General features: G+C 42.1%; 2 protein-coding genes across 3 annotated transcripts in view; one reads left to right on the top strand and one right to left on the bottom strand.

Moving 5' to 3' along the window:
• Positions 1–273: 273 nt before the first annotated feature.
• LOC123481436 (peroxisome assembly factor 2-like) lies at positions 274–17,803 on the top strand. Its single transcript, XM_045205557.1, has 17 exons — positions 274–1,520; positions 1,812–1,981; positions 2,298–2,381; positions 2,618–2,723; positions 6,105–6,241; positions 6,689–6,800; positions 7,842–8,044; positions 8,194–8,380; positions 8,662–8,738; positions 8,998–9,130; positions 9,621–9,826; positions 10,254–10,315; positions 10,797–10,905; positions 11,381–11,497; positions 11,717–11,794; positions 15,156–15,295; positions 16,181–17,803. The coding sequence occupies exons 1-17, from the start codon at positions 303–305 to the stop codon at positions 16,315–16,317; spliced, it is 3,276 nt and encodes a 1,091-aa protein (XP_045061492.1). The 5' UTR covers positions 274–302; the 3' UTR covers positions 16,318–17,803.
• The window catches only part of LOC121572363 (potassium voltage-gated channel subfamily H member 1), a 77,575-nt gene continuing 71,911 nt past the window's right edge, over positions 17,245–22,908 (bottom strand). The window contains exons 12-14 of one of the 2 annotated variants that reach the window (XM_045205560.1): positions 20,859–21,006; positions 19,994–20,110; positions 18,684–18,770 (exon numbers count right to left, since the gene is read on the bottom strand). In XM_045205560.1, the coding sequence (XP_045061495.1) occupies positions 19,995–20,110; positions 20,859–21,006 (264 nt within the window). In that variant the 3' untranslated portion in view covers positions 18,684–18,770; position 19,994. Of the gene's footprint in view, positions 18,771–19,993; positions 20,111–20,858; positions 21,007–22,908 lie in introns of both variants that reach the window. The other variant, XM_045205559.1, reaches the window with a different exon arrangement.

Below are 22,908 nucleotides of genomic sequence, written 5' to 3'. Positions count from 1 at the left end.
TGTAAATGAATTTACTTCTGGTGTACCAAAATGCATTGCACTGTCGGTGTGATCGAGGCGTAAACATGCTGTGCATTTTGTACTGAGTAAGCCCTATGCAATATGCTGTGAGCGTGCATTTTTCTTATTTCATTATTCAGAGAGTGCATTTTTCTTATTTACAGATACTTTTTGTAGGTCTATCTATAAATTGCAAAAGTGAATGTTTTATTCAGCCTTCAAAGGAACGTTTGGGAAAGACTTGTTTCACCCGAGCTGCTTTCACTTCCGGACAAAATATTGCGCAATAATTTTTTTCGAACATGGCAGCTCAGGTAGAACTGTCATGTTTAGATACATTTCCAACGCACTTAAATCCTTTGCACGTGCTTGTTTTCAAGTCACAATTTAGATATGCGTTTCCAAGTTGCAATGAGCCTACTTCGACCCTTTTATTTACCTCACGGATACGTCAAACACTCGGGAAAACTGGTGTTTTGCTCTGCGCGCACTCGACAGAGGAGGAGACGCCAGACTGTACGGCGGATGGAAACAACACAACTTTAAAACTGTACACAAGTAAGCTCTTTCTCAAACACTATGGTCTTCAGGATGATATAAGGGGGGTTGTACGCTCACTGTCACCGTTTGCCCTTAGAAAGGTTGTTATAGGGGCACGAACAAGACAGAGTTTCAAGTGGGCAAGCTCGGATACGTTTTCCAATGGACTTCTCATACTGGCTTCGTGCCAAGGGCAACTACTATTGGCACGACAAGGGGACTCGCTATCACTTCCCTATCACCCTCTACTTGGAGATGATATATCTCAAGTTCAACAATATCTGTTCGACTTAGTTGTGTTGGAGTGTACACCTATAACGCAGGGGATGATAACAAGCAACACAACAGTGGTGGTCACCGACTGCAGAGACATCGCGCAACGTGGCGCACTGGAAACCTCTAATGCTTTAGCAACTAGAACTTTGACCTCGCTATTTGTCTCTGATTTTGCACACTACGCGAATAGTCTTGGCGGGGGAAGCTCATTACTTGACAACAGGCAAGTATGGGACTCGAGTTTCTCCGCTTTTTTGCAAGCGCTGGAGTGTAGGCTGGATGTCAGAATCGTGGATATGCCTCGCTTGTACCGTCAAGGGAGAATTGTACTAGTGGACAAGCGCGAGGCTGAAATCGATTTCGACAGTGCTGTTGTCGTAAGCAAACAGTTGCTGCTCAAACTCGGGTTATTCAACCGTGAGTGGGTAGTGGTGTCTACTTTTAACTGCTCATCTGAAATGACAAAGACGTCCTACAGAGGCGAATACCTGCGAATTCCCGGGCAAGCCGATGAGAACGCACCTGACAAAGAGCCATCCAAGGGAGCCGAAAGGGTCCACCTCGGCTCGGTTGTTGTGGCAGATTTCAGCAAGTGTGCCGAGTTGGATCTTCAAGACAACGTTGGCTTCATATCGGCGACTCATTGGTTCAACTTGTCAAATGGAGAGCCAGTGCCAGTCAGTAGCAGAGCTGTGAAGATAAAGGTGAGTAAATATTTGTACATATTTGTTCTTACATTTTAGTTGAAAGTTAAGTGTTGTGCGAAGTCCTCCATTCTCATTTGCATGCAGGTTGTCATTGCAACTATTTTCTCCTAAATCAATTTGAATAGGTTCAAGGGAAAGTTTAATATGAAAGGGATCTGCATGCCCATATACACCCATTCTCAAATTCTGGAACATCCAAGCAACTGACAATGTGGGACACAGATTTGTCTAGATATAATAATGATAATTATGCTGAATTCTTTGCTGTATTTCTTTGAATTCTCTCAGAGATGGAACCGGGTCCTTTCTCAGTCAGGTCCTCAGCTTTCTGAGAGCCTCTCTCGAACAGCATCACCGCTATTTGCCAAAGAACTCCACCTTGATGCTGTCATCTCCCCAGAATACAGTTCTCATGGTCCCTTTGACAGTATCCTCTGTGGGCACTTTACCATACCAAGGTTAGTGAAATACTATTCCGTTCTATCTGTACTAATTATTTTAAAAGATTGTATTCATTAGTAACCAAACGGAATCGAATGGACCGAAATTGGGGAGGGACTACCTGAATTTGGCCTATAAGAAACTCCCGTTTTCCGTTTGTTGCAAAACATTTTGCTATTGTGTGCACTAATGAATATGACCCTGGCCTTGGTTTGTGCTTCATACTGTTTCCCCACTGTTATTGGTTTGTTGCATCTTCCCTGTAGGATTTGTTTTGCACGCACCATGCTGTACTTGACCTTTTATCTTTGACCTTTGTTCCTTCTCTCCCAGACTTGTGCGGCTGGGGGATGTTTTGGGAATCCCATCTGAAGGGCATCCTGAAGTCTTGGAGAGCAACTCTGAGGGAATCACAAGGTCCACGCGTCAAGCAGACTAACTTATTTATACATTTACACTCAGAACAACAGAGGGAGGTTGACCATAATGATTTAACAAATGTTTTAACAAATGTTTCTCCTATACTAGTGTGTGTGTGTGGTCAGATAATATGACGTGCCACCATATCTTGCTTCTTTACGTCAAATCTACATGAGCACATGATTGGGTATTCAATTACACTCTTCTTACTTGGAACTCTGAACTTTCGTTAGGTGGCCGGTCGTGTATTTCAAAGTGAAAAAGGTTTGTGGCTCTACAGAGGAGGAGGAAGACCAAGGTCCTTACCTGGCAGACACTGTCCACACATCTCTATACATGGTACGTTTGAACTTTTGACATAAAATGTCACATCGGTAGCCAGATCCAGACGGTTTTAAGACTGCATGCATAAGTGAACGTTCAATGCTAGTTATGTCATGCTCTTTTGAGTGGTGAAGTATGTATTTCCATAGGACTACGCTTGGAAATAGGCTAGTGGCAAGGCCCCCAAAATGTTGAGATACCCCTACCTGAGGTATAACAAAACACAACCATGTTTTCACATATCTTTAAGGTCTCCCATATATGAAATGGATGGTTGTGTAAAAATATATTACTGCAAAAGTGGTTAAATTGATAGATATTGTGACACACCCCCTTAACTCAGAAAGTGCAGAATCATGCCTGGCTGGAGGGGGTGGGCCACATAAGCTCATGTAACCCAATATTGCAAGCTCTGATATTGCGAAAATGTTAAATACAAGTAGTCAGCTGTCTGCCCTACATACACAAACAAACAGCATTAGGATATCTTAATGCATCTTGGAAATATAGACCTGTAAACACACAGATACAATAGTCGGGAAATATCAACTATGAATATTTATGATGAATGTAAACTTCACTTTTTGGTAGCTGTTCAATAGACAACTTTCCAAGTTACATTTTCTCTCATTCAGTGCTGTATGGTCCTGCCTGACAGAAATGCATACAGTTACATGTCTTTTGATGATGTGGCTATTAACCCCCAACAACAACTGCTCCCGGACGCTGATGACGTGGATGTCGATTAAGGCAGCCCCCCGCACCTCTCTGATTCAGACGGGTTGGGTTAAATACGGAAGACACATTTCGGTTGAATGCATTCAGTTGTGCAACTGACTAGGTATCCCCCCTTTCTCTTTCACGACATAAGCACACAGTAGCGTAACAGCAAGCACACCGCAACCGTAATACAACAGTCAGCTACTCTAGTAGTGTATATGTACAGCCCTCTTTTCCCCACTAAAACGAAGTGTGCAAGGTTGATTCAAAGTCTTTGAGGTGACCAGGACATGAGTGTGTCCTAACAGGGTGAGAAGACAAATTAGCCAGTGGTGGTTGTAGTTCTGGGGCCTGATGTGCTTGTACCGTTAACTGATCATTCTTGGCAAGCTGCAGCGACAAGGGCAGTATCCTTCCTGTATGACTGACGGGGTATTGGGGCTGTGGGGTGATTCCATTGCTACAGTTTGATATAGTCAGTCATCAGATGCAGCTTGCATACCAAAGAGACCCATTGACTAACTGGAATGTTATCCCAGCCTGAATGATGCTGGGGATACTGGTTGGTTGTAAGGAGAGTCTGTGAAAGGGCAGTCACAAACATACTTTTCTACATATCTTTTTATATTCCTTTGGAAGTCAGTTAGGATGATAATTTGTCTGATGTTAACTGTGGGTGGTTGGCATTGATAACGGACTGGGGCACGCCCAGCAGAAGATGTGGAACGTGATAGAACCTGTGAGGGTGACCTGAGGTTAGCTAGTGTAGCTAGGTCATAGACTAAGAAGCGTTGGCTGTAAGGGAGGTAGCACAGCTCCACACACAAACATTTGAAGATGATCCCTGGGCTTTGATGGACAGTAAAAGGGTTGCAGAGGAGTGTGAAAGCGAATTCTTCACATGCGAGTCCAGTTCAGGTTGGTAGCAAAATGGGGTACGTATGAGGGCAATGCACACCAGCATTTTCCAGATGGCGTTTTGGCTGTGAATGGCCTGACATGTGGCAGTCCAGTTCCATGGTGTCTCTAGTAGTGCCTGAGGGAAGGACTGATGGAGTGGGCTTATCAAGGACTGTTCTGGGAGATTCAGGATGGTATTGACATTGGAGAGGTGCAATTCCTATGTCATGTGAAGGCCCACGAAGTTGATGGCATTTCTTGTCAATGAGTGTCAGGTTGTGTTGGTTCATTCTAGTGAATACCTGCCTTATGCGCTTGTGATGTGTAGTTGCATTCTCCCCATACACCATAACTGTCACCAAGTTAACACCAGGGCAGACAGCCAGGATGGTGGGCATGTTTGTCTGGAATAAGTAATGTGCCAGCTCAACCCGAACAGGATAAAAGTGCAACGGAACATCCCAATGTGCATCACAAATGCAGTGAGCCAGTGGAAGGTCATGTTTGATTCAGGCAGACGAATTGGACTAGCAATGAATCAAAGCTCACTTCTAAATTATAAGGAGGTGACTTAAGAGCCCAATCCTGGAGGGGCAAGTTATACCACAGTGGGGGAAAGTTGTAGAGCTAGGGAGAGGGTGTCAGAGCCCAGGGTTGGATTCTCTTTCCTTTTGTTGGAGCCTCCCAGTTGCCTCATTGACTGTCAAAGAGGCTTGTGACTTGGAATACTTGGTGCTGCCATGCCATGCAGTTTGCTGCCTTTTTATATATCCAGACAAAGGTGTTTGAGTGTATATGGTGGGCATATTGGATTTCTAACATAGATGAAGTACAGTACACAAATCTGAAAAATGTATCTCTTAAAATGTGAACATATACAGGTGATTTAAACACCATTTAATGGTAATGTGGCAGCCATATTGGATTTTGGACACCATATTTAATTTGGAGTCAAATCTAGGGGGCCCCCTAATGTAGTTGCAAGAGTAGGGGCTAAACATATCCAATCCACCCAGGAACCTTTGACTGGAAAAAGAAATGACAGTTTTCGGTGTCTGAGCCCCAAAACGTGTCACTGTGCATTTTTGTCAGGCAGGACCATACAGCACTGAATGAGAGAGAATTTAACTTGGAAAGTCGTCTATTGAACAGCTACCAAAAGATTACGTTTACATTAATCATAAATATTCATAGTTGATATTTCCGACTATTGTATCTGTGTGTTTACAGTTCTATATTTCCCAGATGCATTAAGATATCCTACTGTTGTTTCTTTGTGTTTGTAGGGCATACAACTGACATGTGCTTATGTGGACCACGCCCCCTCCTCCAGCCAGGCATTATTCTGCACTGTTTGCGTTAAGGGGGTGTGCCACAATATCTATCAATTTAACCACTTTTGCAGTACAAAAATGTTATACAACCATCCATTTAATATATGGGAGACCTTAGAGATATGGAAAAACATGTTCTACCTGGGTTGGGGTATCTCAAAAACTAAAGCCCTTTTTGAGGATTGGCTACTAGCCTAAAAGTAGAGATGTCAAAGTAAACATGACGGGAAACCCCTTGCAAATGTGATGCCGTCTCCAAAATTGCTAGCAAAGCCATTTGTGGTGGCTAATTAACGATAAATAAGAGAATTGTTTCACCCCACAGTTGGCCAAGATGATCCGCTGCTGCTTCAAACACCTGTCTCCAAAAATGACGAGGTTTCTGCAGTTGTTTACTTTTTGCAATTGTGACACCTTCCATGCATATTACTTGTCCTTTTAGGGTGGCTCCACCAATAGCCTGGCTCCCTGTTCCCTTGTTGGCGAGGAGCCTTCCCTCTGGACTAGCCTGTCTCCTCCTGGGCTCTCCAGCACTGTAGACCAATTCTCCACTATCATCCAGCCTCACATGAATGACAGGTCAGTGTTAACTCAGCAGGATTACATCATTTTACACAACTGGGCCGTATTCATTAGTGCAAACCGTAGCAAAAAGTTTTGCAATGGAAAATGCTTTGCAACAGAAACAAGAGTTTCTTATCTGACATCTTATTGGAAGTTCAGGTAGTTCTTCCCCGTTTTCGTTAGTTTTCTGTTTGGTGTCTAGTAAATACGACCCTGGGCATCTTCCTGAAAACGGACACGGACATAAATGCAATTCAAATCATCACGTTTACCATGATTGGCTTGTATATGTCAGCTGATACCGCAGACCCAGGGCAACACGGTAAACAATATGTAAAGTGTAAGTGAACAAGATTTAGTCCGAGCCAAATAACAGGATACTGTATGTAGAAGAACTGTTATCCACACTCCTTTGGATGTCTATGCTGACTTATCTGTATATATATATATCTTTTTCTAAAGCTCTGCTGCTCTGACGAGCGGATGCACCATCCTCCTCCTGGGACTGAGTGGAAGTGGCAAATTCACCTCAGTCAGAGCTGCATGCCGTAGACTCCATCTACACTTAGTGAAGGTATCCTTCAGGATCACACAACTGGCTTATTACAAGATTTGAATTCAAATACAAATGTACATGTATTTGTTTTTCTGGGGTTACTGGCTCTATAGCCATTCGAATTGAGGCACGCGCTACAAGTTTGGGACATTAAAGTAGTAGTTTTTATTTTTAGTCAGATTTAATTTAGTGTCAAATACAGTCTGTGAGCGGATCAAATCTCTAAGGCTATCCACCCACTTTTCTTTGTAAGTCAATACACAAAGTACACACTTTTTCTCCCAAGGCTCCTAATAGATATGTGACGAAAACAAAGCTTACATTGAGTCAGTTCCAGCACTGAGACGGAGATCTGTCGTTATGGGACTTTACTTTAGTCTTAAAGAGTGACTACCTTTAAAAAGCAACTAATCCCTTTGAAAATGGCCTATGTGGCATTGATAGGATTTAGAAACATTTATTCTAGTGTCAAAATTGACTACAAAGTGTAAATAGGATAATTTTGGTAATTAAGTCACTCTCGTCTTAAACTGAGTTTGGCACATCAATGCGTCACAACGGATAATTAAGGTTGGGTTTTGATTTGAAGATGTCCATTTGCCCACTAACATGGGGTGAACCGCTGCGGTGATTGCTCTCTATCCAATAGCATAGACAGTGAGACAGACTGCACAGCAGCTCCGACTTTGTTTACATAAGACAACAGCTTGCACATTTTTTGGACTTGAGAAATACTGCACTAAAAACCTTAGTTAGATGTAAAATTGCACAACTAAAACATAATCTGCAAAAACGTCAAAATAATTACAGATTTCTTGAGTTATCTTAGATTCATTCTGGAGATTTTGAGGAAGTGAAATAGGCTACAGTGTCTCATGGGGGACAAACATAATTAAATGCAGAACTGGTCAGGAAACACTCCGACTGAAATCTCGTTTTTCTAATGAGCCACAGGAAAACTCACGTGCCAATCGGCGTGTTCAGTGGCTCTTCAAGTTGCTTATGTCAAATGTTTGGAAATGTTCAAATTTTCCCTCTCACTCTCTGCCCCCTGTGCAGGTGGACTGCGTGACCCTCTGCGCTGACGCGGCCGCCGCCTGTGAGGCCAAGATGAAGTCTGTCTTCCAGCGAGCTGAGGCCCACCGGCCGTGCATCCTGCTGCTCAGGAACCTGCAGCTGCTGGGCCAGCCCAGGGATGGCACCGAGGAGGATGCCAGGGTCATGGCCGCACTGTGCCAGTTCATTGCCCACACCCCTTCCAGGTAGCCCATCCATCTTAACCAAGGCTAGAATTCAATCGATGTATGCGGTGCCTTTGTTACTACTACTGTAAGCTACTGCCTGCACGCACATACAGAAGGAACGGCTACGTGTGTAACCTCCGTCACTGTCCTCTCTCTCTCCCTCTTAGCGTGGTCGTGGTGGCGGCGGTGAGTAAGCCCCGGGAGCTGTCGTCTGACGTGATGGCAGCCTTTATCCACCAGGTGTCGATAGAGAGCCCCAGTGAGGAGCAGCGCCAAGCTATGCTGGCCAGCCTCAGCGAGGGCTTGCCCCTGGGGAGGGACGTCAACCTGTCCAGGCTGGCCAAGCACACTGCGGTGAGATCCTTAGCACGGGTTTAGCCATTAGATTCATACTTCATAGACACCAGCCCAATTCTGATTCTCCCCAGTATTTCTGATGTGTTCACTTGTTCACATCTCCCTTCAAGGATTTAAAAGGCACCAGATTGGTTTAGAGACCAATTGAGAGTGAGTTTATTTTTGTGGAAGAGACACATTTGATTCAGAAGGACAGTGACTTTTGATGATCCTTCTAACACCTCCACCTCTGTCCTCTTTTTATATTTCTCTCTCTACCTCCCTCTCTCGACTCCCAGGGCTTTCTATTGGGGGACCTCAGTGCACTGCTGACTCAGGCTGGTAAAGCCGCCCACAGAAGGATACTCCAATCCTGGTGAGTTTTCCTCCCGCAATTGCTCTTCCCCACTGAATATCCGCTGAACTCTAGCAACTATACGCAATGTGTTCTTCTTGTTATGTTGTATATTGTGTCCTATTCCTTGTGATTCTCTGTTGATTTTATGAATATAATTCTGCTGCAAAGCCAATTTCATAACCAAGTTTTCTACTGCTACTACGACTACTGCTAGAGGAATTATATCAAAAGGACATCATACCACTACAGAATGACTGAAGCAGGCATTTGTGTTCAGTTTCCCAGAGGGGGCCAGTGTGCAGGAGGAAGAGGACCTCTGTGCCTGTGGGGTAACCGTCCTGGCCCAGGACTTCACCAATGCATTGGAGACCCTCCAAGATGCCCACTCTCAGGCCATCGGAGCCCCAAAGGTACACCCTGAAAATGGGGCGCGTGGCTATTTCTCAATCATCTAAATAATCGTCCCTTTCCTCTCCTACATTGCATTGGTCTGAAAGAACTGACCAGGTGAAAGCCAGCCTAATGATGACCTTCCACCATATTGTTTTCCTGTCAGTGCAGATAAAGGAGAGACGAGGAGAGAATAGATTTTTTTTAGCATTTTGGATGAAACCCATGGCTCTGGTACGATTCCCTACCCTTCTCCAGAAGTGTGCACTCGTTCACTCCCCCTCATGCATTTAAAAAGCATTGGATTGGTGCAAGCATGGCTGGAGGGAGGTTCCACCATATTCTTCACACCAGTCCATTCCTTTTTAAATGAGGGGAAGTGTACGAGTGCACACTTCACGAGATGGGAAGAGAATTGGACTGTAGCCCATGTTTCACTGGCTCAGAGGAGACGGACACTGATCAACTGCTTATGGAGGGAAAGTGTAACATTCCTGTGTGTGTGGTCAGATCCCCAGTGTGCGCTGGCAGGACGTTGGCGGCCTGCAGCAGGTGAAGCGGGAGATCCTGGACACGGTGCAGCTGCCCCTGGAGAGGCCCGAACTGCTGTCCCTGGGCCTGCGCCGCGCCGGGCTGCTCCTCTACGGGCCCCCCGGCACGGGCAAAACCCTGCTGGCCAAGGCCGTGGCTACCGAGTGCTCCATGACCTTCCTCAGGTAGGAGACAAGCAGAGGAGACTGGAAGACTGGGTCAAGTTCAGTAGGGCACACTGTAGCGAAACAGTTGCAACGGAAAAAAGTGTTCAGATAGCACCTCCCTGTTTCCCTCAAAAGTTTTCTCCCGAATGGACACGTCCCTGGTGTCAGGTAAAAGAGATGAGAAAGCTGGAGAAATGTCATGGAATGTTGCAGATAGATATTTTTTATATAGAGCCAACATTCCCTATTCTAAGTGACGGAGAAGTGTGTCTGTTCTACATAATATATGTATATCCGATTGTTCTGTAATGTTGCACCCCCCTCGAGCCCGACACCGGGTAATGAGCGTCTTGTGGTGAATAAGCATATCATCCATATTTGTTTCACACATTCAGCTGAATGATTGTGCTTGAATCCTGATGGCTTTGTCTTCCCCTTCGTTTAGTGTCAAAGGCCCGGAACTCATCAACATGTACGTGGGTCAAAGCGAGGAGAACGTAAGAGAGGGTGAGTGTAGTAGTGGGATTAGATTACTGTTTGACCTGAATATGGCTGTTTGTTCAACTCCCCTGGGCTGGGCGCATGGCTTGCCAGTAAGCTTTAGTCAAAGTGACCTTCCTGCGTTGCACGCGCTTATCTCAACTCTAAATCGGGCCCTAGTTGAATAGATGCAATCAACTGTATGCGTTGTGCATTTCAAAAGCAGAGCAGTTTACACCTCTCTGTAAAACCCAGATGAAGGTCTATTGACCGACACGTCGGTGTGATATCCAACAAATTGTTTGCGGAGCATCCAAGCTCACTACTTATTTTGTACTGCCTTGTGCTTCTTGTTCTTCATGCTCCTGTTGCATTGTCTGAAAACATCCTAGTGAAGACCAGAGGTCTACATATACATTTTTACATTTTGTGAGAGCCAATGGCCTATGATGTGACTGTCCTGTACGTATGATATCCAATAAAATGGGTCTTCCTCTCTGTTATTCAGTGTTCTCCAAAGCTCGAGCGGCGGCCCCCTGTATCATCTTCTTTGACGAGCTGGACTCTCTAGCGCCCAACAGAGGGCGCAGTGGAGACTCAGGTGGAGTCATGGACAGGTGGGTGGGATTGATCTTTGGAGGATTCACCACTGAAAATTATCATTATCAAAGCAGTTAGATCACGTCATGTAAAATATAATGCAACTAAACACAGGTTAACTAAACACAGGTCTAGAGTCACCCTTGTTTGACAAACATTTTTAATAGTGGAAACTGGGCCTTTTACATTCCTATTCTCTCAATGAGGCCAATGAAAGTGTGTGGATATTGAATAGTCTTAGTACTGACACAATGTTATTTTGTGGAGCATTAAAATATTATGAAGGTGTTTTGCGTATTCTGAAGATTTTCAGTGCTTGCCAGCAACTGTCTTTTCTTGTAAATCCCTGCTTCTCTCATTTGTATAGGATCAGTTTATCCTCCCCAAATTCTGACCTTAACCATTGGGGGAAACAGAAAACTGACCATAGATCAGTGGCTAAGTACAACTTCATCTTCTTCCTTGTTTGAACCTGATCTCTGTTAACTGTAGGGTGGTCTCTCAGCTCCTGGCTGAGCTCGACGGACTTCACTCCTCTGGGGACGTGTTTGTGATTGGAGCCACCAACCGGCCAGACCTGCTCGATCAATCATTGCTCAGACCTGGCAGGTGAGATTCAAATGGCGGTTTGTAGAGCCAATCAGTGTGAGTCTCCTCACAAAGCAGATGTTTATGCAGTAAACTCCTACAGACATGTACCTTTTGAAAAGGTCAACATTTAGATGTTGGACAAGCCACCAAATGGCTATACTTTATTGTTCTAAAATACTTTTTTTTGTATTTTCCATAATGTTTTTGACCTTATGGTTTCCTCTGCTGCTCTTTCAGGTTTGACAAATTGGTGTATGTTGGGATCAATGAAGACAAAGAGTCTCAGCTGCAAGTTTTGAAGGCCATAGTCAGAAAGTAAGTGTGTCCTGCCTGATTATAATTTATTGTCAAACATGAACAACAAAAAGCTGGTAACACTACAGGTGTTTTTTTCAATCGTTATCCTCACAGAATCAAGGTTAAAGTGCAGAAATGTGCTGCAAACATACAGTGCATTCGGAAAGTATTCAGACCCCTTGACTTTTTCCACATTTTGTTACGTTACAGCCTTATTCTAAAATGGATTAAATACATTTCCCCCCCCATCAATCTACACACGATAACCCATAATGACAAAGGTTTTTAGAATATTTTGCAAATGTATTAAATATAAACAGATACCTTATTTACATAAGTATTCAGACCATTTGTTATGAGACTCGAAATTGAGCTCAGGTGCATCCTGTTTCCATTGATCATCCTTGAGATATTTCTACAACTTGATTGGATTCCACCTGTGGTAAATTAAATTGATTGGACATGGTTTGGAAAGGCACACACTTGTCTATATAAGGTCCCACAGTTGACAGTGCATGTCAGCACAAAAACCAAGCCATGAGGTTGACGGAATTGTCCGTAGAGCTCCGAGACAGGATTGTGTCGAGGCACAGATCTGGGGAAGGGTACAAAACATTTTCAGCAGCATTGAAGGTCCCAAGAACAGTGGCCTCCATCATTCTTAAATGGAAGAAGTTTGAAACCACCAAGACTCTTCCTAGAACTGGCCGCCCGGCCAAACTGAGCAATCGGGGGAAAAAGGGCCTTGGTCAGGGAGGTGACCAAGAACCCGATGGTCACTCTGACAGAGTTCCTCTGTGGAGATGGGAGATACCTTTTATGGTAAAGTGGCCAGACGGAAGCCACTCCTCAGTAAAATGTACATGACAGGCCGCTTGGAGTTTGCCAAAAGGCACCTAAAGGACTCTGACCATGAGAAACAAGATTCTCTGATCTGATGAAACCAAGATTGAACTCTTTGGCCTGAATGTCAAGCATCACGTCTGGAGGAAACCAGGCACCGCTCATCACCTTGCCAATACCATCCCTACGGTGAAGCATGGTGGTGGCAGCATCATGCTGTGGGGATGTTTTTCAGCGGCAGGGATTGGGAGACTAGTCAGGATTGAGGGAAAGATTAATGGAGCAAAGTACAGAGAGATACTTTATGAAAACCTGCTCCAGAGCGCTCAGGACCTCAGACTGGGGTTAAGGTTCACCTTCCAACAGGACAACGACCCTAAGCACACAGCTAAGACAATGCAGGAGTGGCTTCGGGACAAGTCTGTGAATGTCCTTGAGTGGCCCAGCCAGGGCCTGGACTTGAACCCGATCGAACATCTCTGGAGAGACCTGAAAATAGCTGTGAAGCGACTCTCCCCATCCAACCTGACAGAGCTTGAGAGGATCTGCAGAGAAGTGAGAAACTCCCCAAATACAGGTGTGCCAAGATTTTAGGGTCATACCCAAGAAGATTCGAGGCTGTAATCGCTGCCAAAGGTGCTTCAATAAAGTACTGAGTAAAGGGTCTGAATACTTATGTACAGTGGGGAGAACAAGTATTTGATACACTGCCGATTTTGCAGGTTTTCCTACTTACAAAGCATGTAGAGGTCTGTAATTTTTATCATAGGTACACTTCAACTGTGAGAGACGGAATCTAAAACAAAAATCCAGAAAATCACATTGTATGATTTTTAAGTAATTAATTTGCATTTTATTGCATGACATAAGTATTTGATCACCTACCAACCAGTAAGAATTCCGGTTCTCACAGACCTGTTAGTTTTTCTTTAAGAAGCCCTCCTGTTCTCCACTCATTACCTGTATTAACTGCACCTGTTTGAACTTGTTACCTGTATAAAAGACACCTGTCCGCACACTCAATCAAACAGACTCCAACCTCTCCACAATGGCCAAGACCAGAGAGCTGTGTAAGGACATCAGGGATAAAATTGTAGACCTGCACAAGCCTGGGATGGGCTACAGGACAATAGGCAAGCAGCTTGGTGAGAAGGCAACAACTGTTGGCGCAATTATTATAAAATGGAAGAAGTTCAAGATGACGGTCAATCAACCTCGGTCTGGGGCTCCATGCAAGATCTCACCTCGTGGGGCATCAATGATCATGAGGAAGGTGAGGGATCAGCCCAGAACTACACGGCAGGACCTGGTCAATGACCTGAAGAGAGCTGGGACCACAGTCTCAAAGAAAACCATTAGTAACACACTACGCCGTCATGGATTAAAATGCTGCAGCGCACGCAAGGTCCCCCTGCTCAAGCCAGCGCATGTCCAGGCCCGTCTGAAGTTTGCCAATGACTATCTGGATGATCCAGAGGAGGAATGGGAGAAGGTCATGTGGTCTGATGAGACAAAAATAGAGCTTTTTGGTCTAAACTCCACTCGCCGTGTTTGGAGGAAGAAGAAGGAGGAGTACAACCCCAAGAACACCATCCCAACCGTGAAGCGTGGAGGTGGAAACATCATTCTTTGGGGATGCTTTTCTGCAAAGGGGACAGGACGACTGCACCGTATTGAGGGGAGGATGGATGGGGCCATGTATCGTGAGATCTTGGCCAACAACCTCCTTCCCTCAGTAAGAGCATTGAAGATGGGTCGTGGCTGGGTCTTCCAGCATGACAACGACCCGAAACACACAGCCAGGGCAACTAAGGAGTGGCTCCGTAAGAAGCATCTCAAGGTCCTGGAGTGGCCTAGCCAGTCTCCAGACCTGAACCCAATAGAACATCTTTGGGGGGAGCTGAAAGTCCGTATTGCCCAGCGACAGCCCCGAAACCTGAAGGATCTGGAGAAGGTCTGTATGGAGGAGTGGGCCAAAATCCCTACTGCAGTGTGTGCAAACCTGGTCAAGACCTACAGGAAACGTATGATCTCTGTAATTGCAAACACAGGTTTCTGTACCAAATATTAAGTTATGCTTTTCTGATGTATCAAATACTTATGTCATGCAATAAAATGCAAATTAATTACTTAAAAATCATACAATGTGATTTTCTGGATTTTTGTTTTAGATTCCGTCTCTCACAGTTGAAGTGTACCTATAATAAAAATTACAGACCTCTACATGCTTTGTAAGTAGGAAAACCTGCAAAATCGGCAGTGTATCAAATACTTGTTCTCCCCACTGTTAATGTGATATTACCGTTTTTTTTTTTTTATACATTTGCAAACATTTCTAAAAACCAGTTTTTACTTGATCATGATGGGTTATTGAGTGTAGATTGAGGAAGAGAAAAAAAACAACAGTTGAATCAATTTTAGAATAAGGCTGTAACGTAACAAAATGTGGAAAAAGTCAAGGGGTCTGAATACTTTCCGAATGCACTGTATGATATTTGTGCTATATGTTAATTGCAATGTGTTTCTGTGCTGTCAGGTTCAAGGTAGACCCCAGTGTCAGTCTCCAGGATGTGGTGGAGCGCTGCCCTCCTCAGCTCACAGGGGCGGACATGTATGCTCTCTGCTCCGACGCCATGATGTCTGCCATTAAGAGGAAGATTGCATGTGTCACTGACGGTACGTTTGGCCCTCACAAATTGAGACGTGTATGTTTTCCTTGTAAAGGTCTGTTAAAAATCCTCCTTAAGATGTAAAAACTATAATTGTTGGCTTAAACACAGAAATTTGAAAGCCTGCCTGAAACCGAAGCATGGAAAACTGTGATGTACGATTGTCTCAATACCTCAGTTCACATTAGTGGGCTATACAAACGGTCTAATCAATTGAAAATACAACAGTTCCTCTTTTGATATTTACATTTAAATAGAATGGTCAACCGTCATGCTCTACAATGCTATCTTTATCTTGTCCATTTATTGAAAAACATACTTTTTAAAAGAAAATCTATGTGGACAATATACTGTACCCAAATAATGTGCCTATCAAATCTATAGTCTCATTGCTATAAACCCAGAATCTACTGCATTCTTGCATTTGTCCTTTCCCTACAACCCCTCATATCATGTAGAAACAAACCATAACATGAATGTATCTTATTTTAGCAACACATGGACACAAATTAAGAGATAATTCAGTCATTTTCAGAATTTTTTACTGCAGCGCAAAATTTGTGGCAATTATGTTTCTCTATGAATTTTTCATTCCACAAAAACTTAAACCATTATAAATGATGTACTGGAAAATATATAAAATACCATTCTTTCATATCATCCTTTCTAAATACCCATGTCATACACATGTCATATGTACTGTTAATAGCATTTTAAGAGATGACCGTCTCAGTTCCTAGAGCCCTATGACAACCTCAAGCATCAGTAACAAGCGCAATAGGGACTTATTTATCTCTTTCACACTCTCCTTTCTCTCCCAACCCCCTTCTACTCATATATTCTCTCTTTTGAATGTTTCCTCTGCCCCTCCATTTCTCTCACTCCCTCTCAGGTCTGGACACAGAGGATACTCCTCTCATGCTGTCTGCCGAAGACTTTAACCAAGCATTGGATTGCCTCAAACCGTCCGTCTCCGAACAAGAGCTGCTCAAATATAAACTAATTCAGCAGAAACTCACCACAAAATAACCAAGCCACTCAAGACTAGTGCCGCCCAAGCATGGGGCTAAGCTATTCTCTTCTGCATGCACTACGTTACCCACAATCCTCTACCACAAGGGTGTATTCCTCAAGAGTGTAGGCTCTGCAAAAACTGGGGTGTGAAATTCTCTTCCTCGAGGGCTGCTACTTTTTTCTCTGCACTAATGAGTGGTGTCATTAAGTCCAAGGGACCAAACTAGCTCTCAACCTAATTAATGCACAATATTGGATGTGGACCACATTTGTACAGTTTACAAATATGCAGCACAAACCTTACGTTGACTGTTCAAATTGCAATCACTAGTTTCTGAATTGAGCTTAAGCATCAGAATTTGGCAGTGTTAATGGCAGCAGCAAATGCATATGTAAGTTGTTCAAATGAAAACAAGTATGTCCATGGCCCTCTAGGAGTAAAGTTGGGACATCACTTTTCTATATCCTCAAAGTGACACTGCTGCTGTTCCTTACTAGCTGCTGTTAGTTACTAGCCATATGTTGTCCAATTAAGCCCATTAATTGCAAAGTTGTCTCTTACTGAGTCTTGCATTTCAGCAGAATGTTCCAGATCTGAGTGGTTTATTATTCCAATGCTTCCCCAACCTGAACTATTTTGAATGCTGGTTTCTTTTACAAGCCATCCTTTCAGAGACTTGTTTGAGCAACAATAGACCCAGCCAAGCCATCAACAGTTCAAATGAAAACAATGGTTTGATGGAAAACCAGCATAATAAGAAGTTGTAGACTGTTTTGGGTAACACTGGTTGGTGCAGAGTTTCCCCTTCTTTCACCCTGTAGATCATTTGCATAAAATCAATTATGAAAAATTGTAAAAATATGAATCACTTAAGTACAGTTTAGAACAAATACACATTGAAACAAAGCTACCGCATCAATCCATGAGAATGTATCCGGTCACACTTTATATTAAGTTGGCAGTTTATTGTTTTAAGAAATCATTTGTTACAGCATGAGTAAATATGAGTAACAAAGCTGATGTTCCTCTGAGTGACACATTGTTGAATGAATTTTAAATGTGTATGGTTCAAACCAAAGTTGAGCTTGAATCAGAGTTTAGTAATTCTCTACTATAATTTTGACTATTCCAATTTTGTCCTTTGTGAAGATTGTGGAACGAAAGTTAATGTATTTACATGTGAAATGTGACAACTTAGTATAAAGATGATAAATTAATACAATAATGTAAAATATTAAAAGATTGCTATCAATGTCAAAAACGGATACTTACATTTTTGTATGATGAGACATTGTGCTTCCCATCTCATGGTAGCAAAAATGACAATATGATTACAAAATGAAGACAAACAAATCTACAAATTGTGTTAACTATAACTTTCAAATGGTGCAAACTTTTTTTTCCTAGCCAGGTTAAGTAATTGTAATGTTTATGTAATAAATGATTTCTGATTTTAAAAAGTGTATTACTTGGGTTGGTAAAATAAACTTTACCAAAATATTAACTTGCTTTACTTGAAATCTTACCAGTAAAGACTACATTGCAGTGTCATGAGCAGGGCATCTGATTTTTTTTAAAGCGGTTTATGTTATTTCATGATACATGATTTGTGAAAGCTTGCCATTCACTTAAATACAATAGGCATTATCAGATAATGTAGTTAACAAAATAAATGTTAATTGCCAAACATATTTTCTATGACCTGTCCATGGCATTGTAAAGTAGGCTTTATGATTTGAGTGTAATAAAGTGTTGCCTCGAATTGTTGTTACCTATTTGTAAAGGAATACAAGCATTTCGCTACACCCGCAATAACATCTGCTAAATACGTGTATGTGACCAATTAAATTAGATTTTTGAATATTTACCTCAAGGTTTTACCTAATTTTCCTTTCAAGTAACTTGGATGGTTTATGTAGAATAAGGAAAATTGATGGGTCAGATTGTTAATGGTGACTCTGTCATTGGCCCAGAGTTGCATTAATCGTGTGTGCCAACTGTGGTTTAGATATTTACACCTGCTAGCCATGGAGAGGCACTATTTTCTTATTCACCCACTCAAACACAAATTTGATATGTGAAACAAATCATTCTCTGACTGGAAAATAGATATCCTAAGAACACAGCGATAGTCAGTTCTGTTCAACTAAATGTATGCCACTGGATGTAAATAATGTACAAGTCACACTCATTGTACTATAATGAACCATAACAAATGTGTATTTGAAGAGATGTACAAATGTAGGAGAAGATCTCGATTAATCAGGGGGTCTAGATCTCTGTTGCAGATCTCTTGTTTTCACAAAAGACGCTAAACCCCATTTCTGTTTGCTTTGGCTTTTAGTTCGTTGCTTTGACAAAGATTCAAAACGTAGTTCTTCCATGTCTTCGTCTTTCATATCTAACTCAGGTGGGGAGATCCTCTTTGCCAAGGCCTCAAGTGAAATGCGGCATTCGATTGCAGGTTCTGTAAGACAAAGAACATGTGTTTTCAATTGGATCATAATTGGTGCTGACCTTTTGAAGCCTTCAAATTGATTTACTTCACCCCATCTTATCATCACTATACAAGTGGATGTAGTGTTATCCTATCCTAGAGACTATGGCTGTATTCAGAATGACATACTCGCTATGCCTACAACATAGTGTGAAAGTATGTGTGGCTGCAGTGTACGAAGTATGCAGGATAGTATGTTTATTTAAGTAGGGTTGACAGACCACGATGTCATACAACAATCGCCCCAAAATTGAATAAGAGCAAGGGATATCTGATTATGTAAGAATTGCAGCTCTCAAAATTAGATATATTTTCTACCACTGAGGTTGCAGAGATGAGTGCAGTACCAGAGACTAGCAGCAGAGGGCGCACATCAAGAGTACAGGATGAATATGGGGATCAATGGATTCTCCAATTAAAGTTTTTGGAAGAGCTTACAAAGTTAAGTAAAAATGTTTATGGCAACCAGGCCTCAAATGTAGATATAACACTGTAACAATGTTTAGATTTAGCCATGTATCTGTCTATTCACATTGTATGTTGTAAAACTTGCCACTGGGGGGACACACATCAAACGAGTGGAAAACTGAATGGGGTACAATGGAGCAAAACCAAGTTTCTCATGTTATGGCTAAATCAAAGTGGCTATTTATTGTATGAGAACACTGTACACTATCACATGAGTGTTTATTTATATCCCAGAAGGCATTACTGGAGGAAGGGGTTGTAGCTAACACCAAAGATATGCCCCTATTTGTCTCAGATCTGATTGACATATTTAGCAGCCAACACTTATCCTTAATGAGTGATGCAATAGTATTCTGATGTTTGAAATCAAACTGTCATGAGAATGGGAAGCTAGCTGTAGCCCAAGCTAGCCTACTAGCAAGGTACTAACTCAAGATAACTCTACAGTAAAACGACAATATTCAAAATAATACTCTAGTGATTTTAGAACAACAGCAACCTTGTCAAGAGTTTCAGACCTCTAGGTGTTGGACTAACAGTAGCATTTGGAATTCCCAGCCGGACTACATCCCCATATTCACTACGGTATGTAGTATGTTTAGTACAATGTGCATGCTCATGTAGTATGCAAGTATTTAGCATGTAGTATCCCATTCCGAACATAGCCTATGGTCATGTTGAGTGCCATTAGTTAATTGACATGATCTGCTGCATTCTGGACTGACCTTAGTTTGTTGATGGTTTCATCATGATAGCCAGTGAGGATAACTTTACAGTAGTCCAGCCTACATAAAATGATAGCATGGACCAGTTTTTCAGTGTCCAAGTGGCCGATGCATGATCTGATAAATAGAAAACAGGGTTGGCCCCAAGACTGACCCCTGTGGTACACCAGTTGACTGAGCTAATGGCATATTAGTTAATTACAGTAAACTGTGGTCTGTCGTTGGGGTAAGATTGGAACCTCTGCTGGGTAATCATTGTACTGAATTTCGAGGACAGGAAAGTGTGCTGTGCGCAATTGCTCTTGAGTTCTTCCTCTTCTCCTTGACTGGCTTTGAAACCTGACAGGTAGGCATCACAGAACTCTAATTATTAAGCTGAATATTAACTATCTACTTTAGTGTACAGTTAAAAAAATGTTTTATCCAGTTACACTTTGCATCAACAGGTATAACACATTATGCAAAACTTCTCAGAAGCATGTTTGGCCTCCTTATGTCTTATATAATCTAGTAATGATCCTGACAAAATGTTGTCACTTGAAGATCTGATACATAATTAGACATATTACAAGCCTTATCATAAGACATCTCAAAGGCTCCTACATGCTTATAACAAGTTATAAATCATTTTCACTGTCAGCTTGAAATAAAGTGTTACTGTTTATCCCTTTAGACATTATTCATTTATGATTAGTATTTACGGTTTCTATTAAGTGTTGGAAGACCACACACAACACACTCTCATTTCCTCAACCTCAACTGTTGGGGTTGGGTATCTTGTGTGACGGGTATAATTATTAAGAATAATCAGTGTTGATGGGAGGGAAGGGAGTTTATTCTTACATGCAACACTAGCCATATTTACCGCTTACGTGGCCTTTGCTACTTTTGTGCGCTTCATCCTTTTCCTCCGCATGAGGGTCACCTGAGGCCTTTTCAACCCCGCGATGAGCAGCAGCAGTCTCGGCCGGGACTTGGTGAGCCAGCTTCTCAGTAGCGTCCCCTTGGGAAACCTGGGAGAATGGCAACAGCTTAATCCACTAGTTCATACAGCACCATTATATAAGCATGGTGTACATGATATGACCGCTAACTTCTTGAGTGTTACTGACTGCATGACTGACTATCTGCACTACAGGTTGTCAATTGTTTTAGTAATGCCATATAAAGAAGAGAAAAAATAATCTCATACAGTCATGCATGTAATTTCTCTCAGTTGAGGATTTATCTTGGAAGCTTGTGTCTCACCATGTTAACTCATATCTCATCAACTATTACTGGTTCCAAATTTAACATCAGGTCAATACATGGAAAGAGATGGTCAATACTCTTTTAGGCTTGAAGGTGAAATACTTGTTTTCTTTCTTTTAGGCAGTATCGACCTAGATAATTGCACAGATGAAATGCGCAATCATTCATAAGTACAGATGTCAATAATAAATTGGACCCAATTTTGCAATCAAATACGATATTTACGTAATCATTCATCCTGAGTAAAGGCCCTGCTGCCAGTTAATGGATTTGAAATTACCACTATTGGATCGGCTTTCACAATCATATTGCTGTCCTGAAAACTCACTAATGTTGAGGATATGTAACACCACTTTGTCAATTACCTGAAGCCCTTCAGGTGAGACTGTACAGCAAGCAGCTAACTTGTATTTTGATCAACAAGCTCTGATCTCAAGCCAAATATACTGTTAGTGTGATTTAACTATATACACTACCGGCCAAAAGTTTTAGAACACCTACTCATTCAAGGGTTTTTATTTATTTGTACTATTTTCTACATTGTAGAATAATAGTGAAGACATCAAAACTATGAAATAACACATATGGAATCATGTAGTAACCAAAAAAGTGTTAAACAAATCAAAATATATTTGAGATTTTTCAAATAGCCACCCTTTGCCATGCTGGTTAAGTGTGCCTTGAATTCTAAATAAATCACAGACAGTGTCAACAGCAAAACACCCCACACCAAAACACCTTCTCCTCCATGCTTTACGGTGGGAAATACACACGCGGAGATCATCCGTTCACCAACACGCGTCTCACAAAGACATGGCTGTTGGAACCAAAAATCTCCAATTTGGACTCCAGACCAAAGGACAAATTTCCACCGGTCTAATGTCCATTGCTCATGTTTCTTGGCCCAAGCAGGTATCTTCTTCTTATTGGTGTCCTTTAGTAGTAGTTTCTGCGGCTGGTAACTCGAATGAACTTATCCTCTGCAGCAGAGGTAACTCTGGGTCGTCCTTTCCTGTGGCGGTCCTCATGAGAGCCAGTTTCATCATAGCGCTTGATGGTTTTTGCGACTGCACTTGAAGAAACTTTCAAAGTTCTTGAAATGTTCCGTATTGACTGACCTTCATGTGTTAAATTAATGATGGACTGTCGTTTCTCTTTGCTTATTTGAGCTGTTCTTGCCATAATATGTACTTGGTCTTTTACCAAATAGGGCTATCTTCTTTTGACCGTAGTGTATATATATATATATATATATATATATATATATATATATATATATATATACACACTACTGGTCAAAAGTTTGGACACACCTACTCATTCAAGGGCTTTTCTTTATTTTTACTATTTTTTACATTGTAGAATAACAGTGAAGACATCAAAACTATGAAATAACACATATGGAATCATGTAGTAAAAATAAAGTGTTAAACAAATCAAAATATATTTAATATTTGAGATTCTTCAAACAGCCACCCTTTGCCTTGATGACAGCGTTACACACTCTTGGCATTCTCTCAACCAGCTTCACCTGGAATGCTTTTCCAACAGTCTTAAAGGAGTTCCCACATATGCTGAGCACTTGTTGGCTGCTTTTCCTTCACTCTGCGGTCCGACTCATCCCAAACCATGTCAATTTGGTTGAGGTCGGGGAATTGTGGAGG

This window comes from Coregonus clupeaformis, chromosome 20, assembly GCF_020615455.1.
Source record: "Coregonus clupeaformis isolate EN_2021a chromosome 20, ASM2061545v1, whole genome shotgun sequence".
Taxonomy (NCBI): Eukaryota; Metazoa; Chordata; class Actinopteri; order Salmoniformes; family Salmonidae; genus Coregonus; species Coregonus clupeaformis.
The sequence above is the reverse complement of the archived record's forward strand: the minus strand, read 5'-3'. Positions and strand labels throughout refer to the sequence as shown.

Excerpts from the sequence above, each read along its gene's own strand:
- LOC123481436 (XM_045205557.1), top strand. The coding sequence starts at position 303 with ATGGCAGCTCAGGTAGAACTGTCATGTTTAGATACATTTCCAACGCAC. Across the intron at positions 2,724-6,104 it reads TCCACACATCTCTATACATG|GGTGGCTCCACCAATAGCCT; the intron begins GTACGTTTGAAC and ends TTGTCCTTTTAG. Across the intron at positions 11,498-11,716 it reads TCATTGCTCAGACCTGGCAG|GTTTGACAAATTGGTGTATG; the intron begins GTGAGATTCAAA and ends CTGCTCTTTCAG.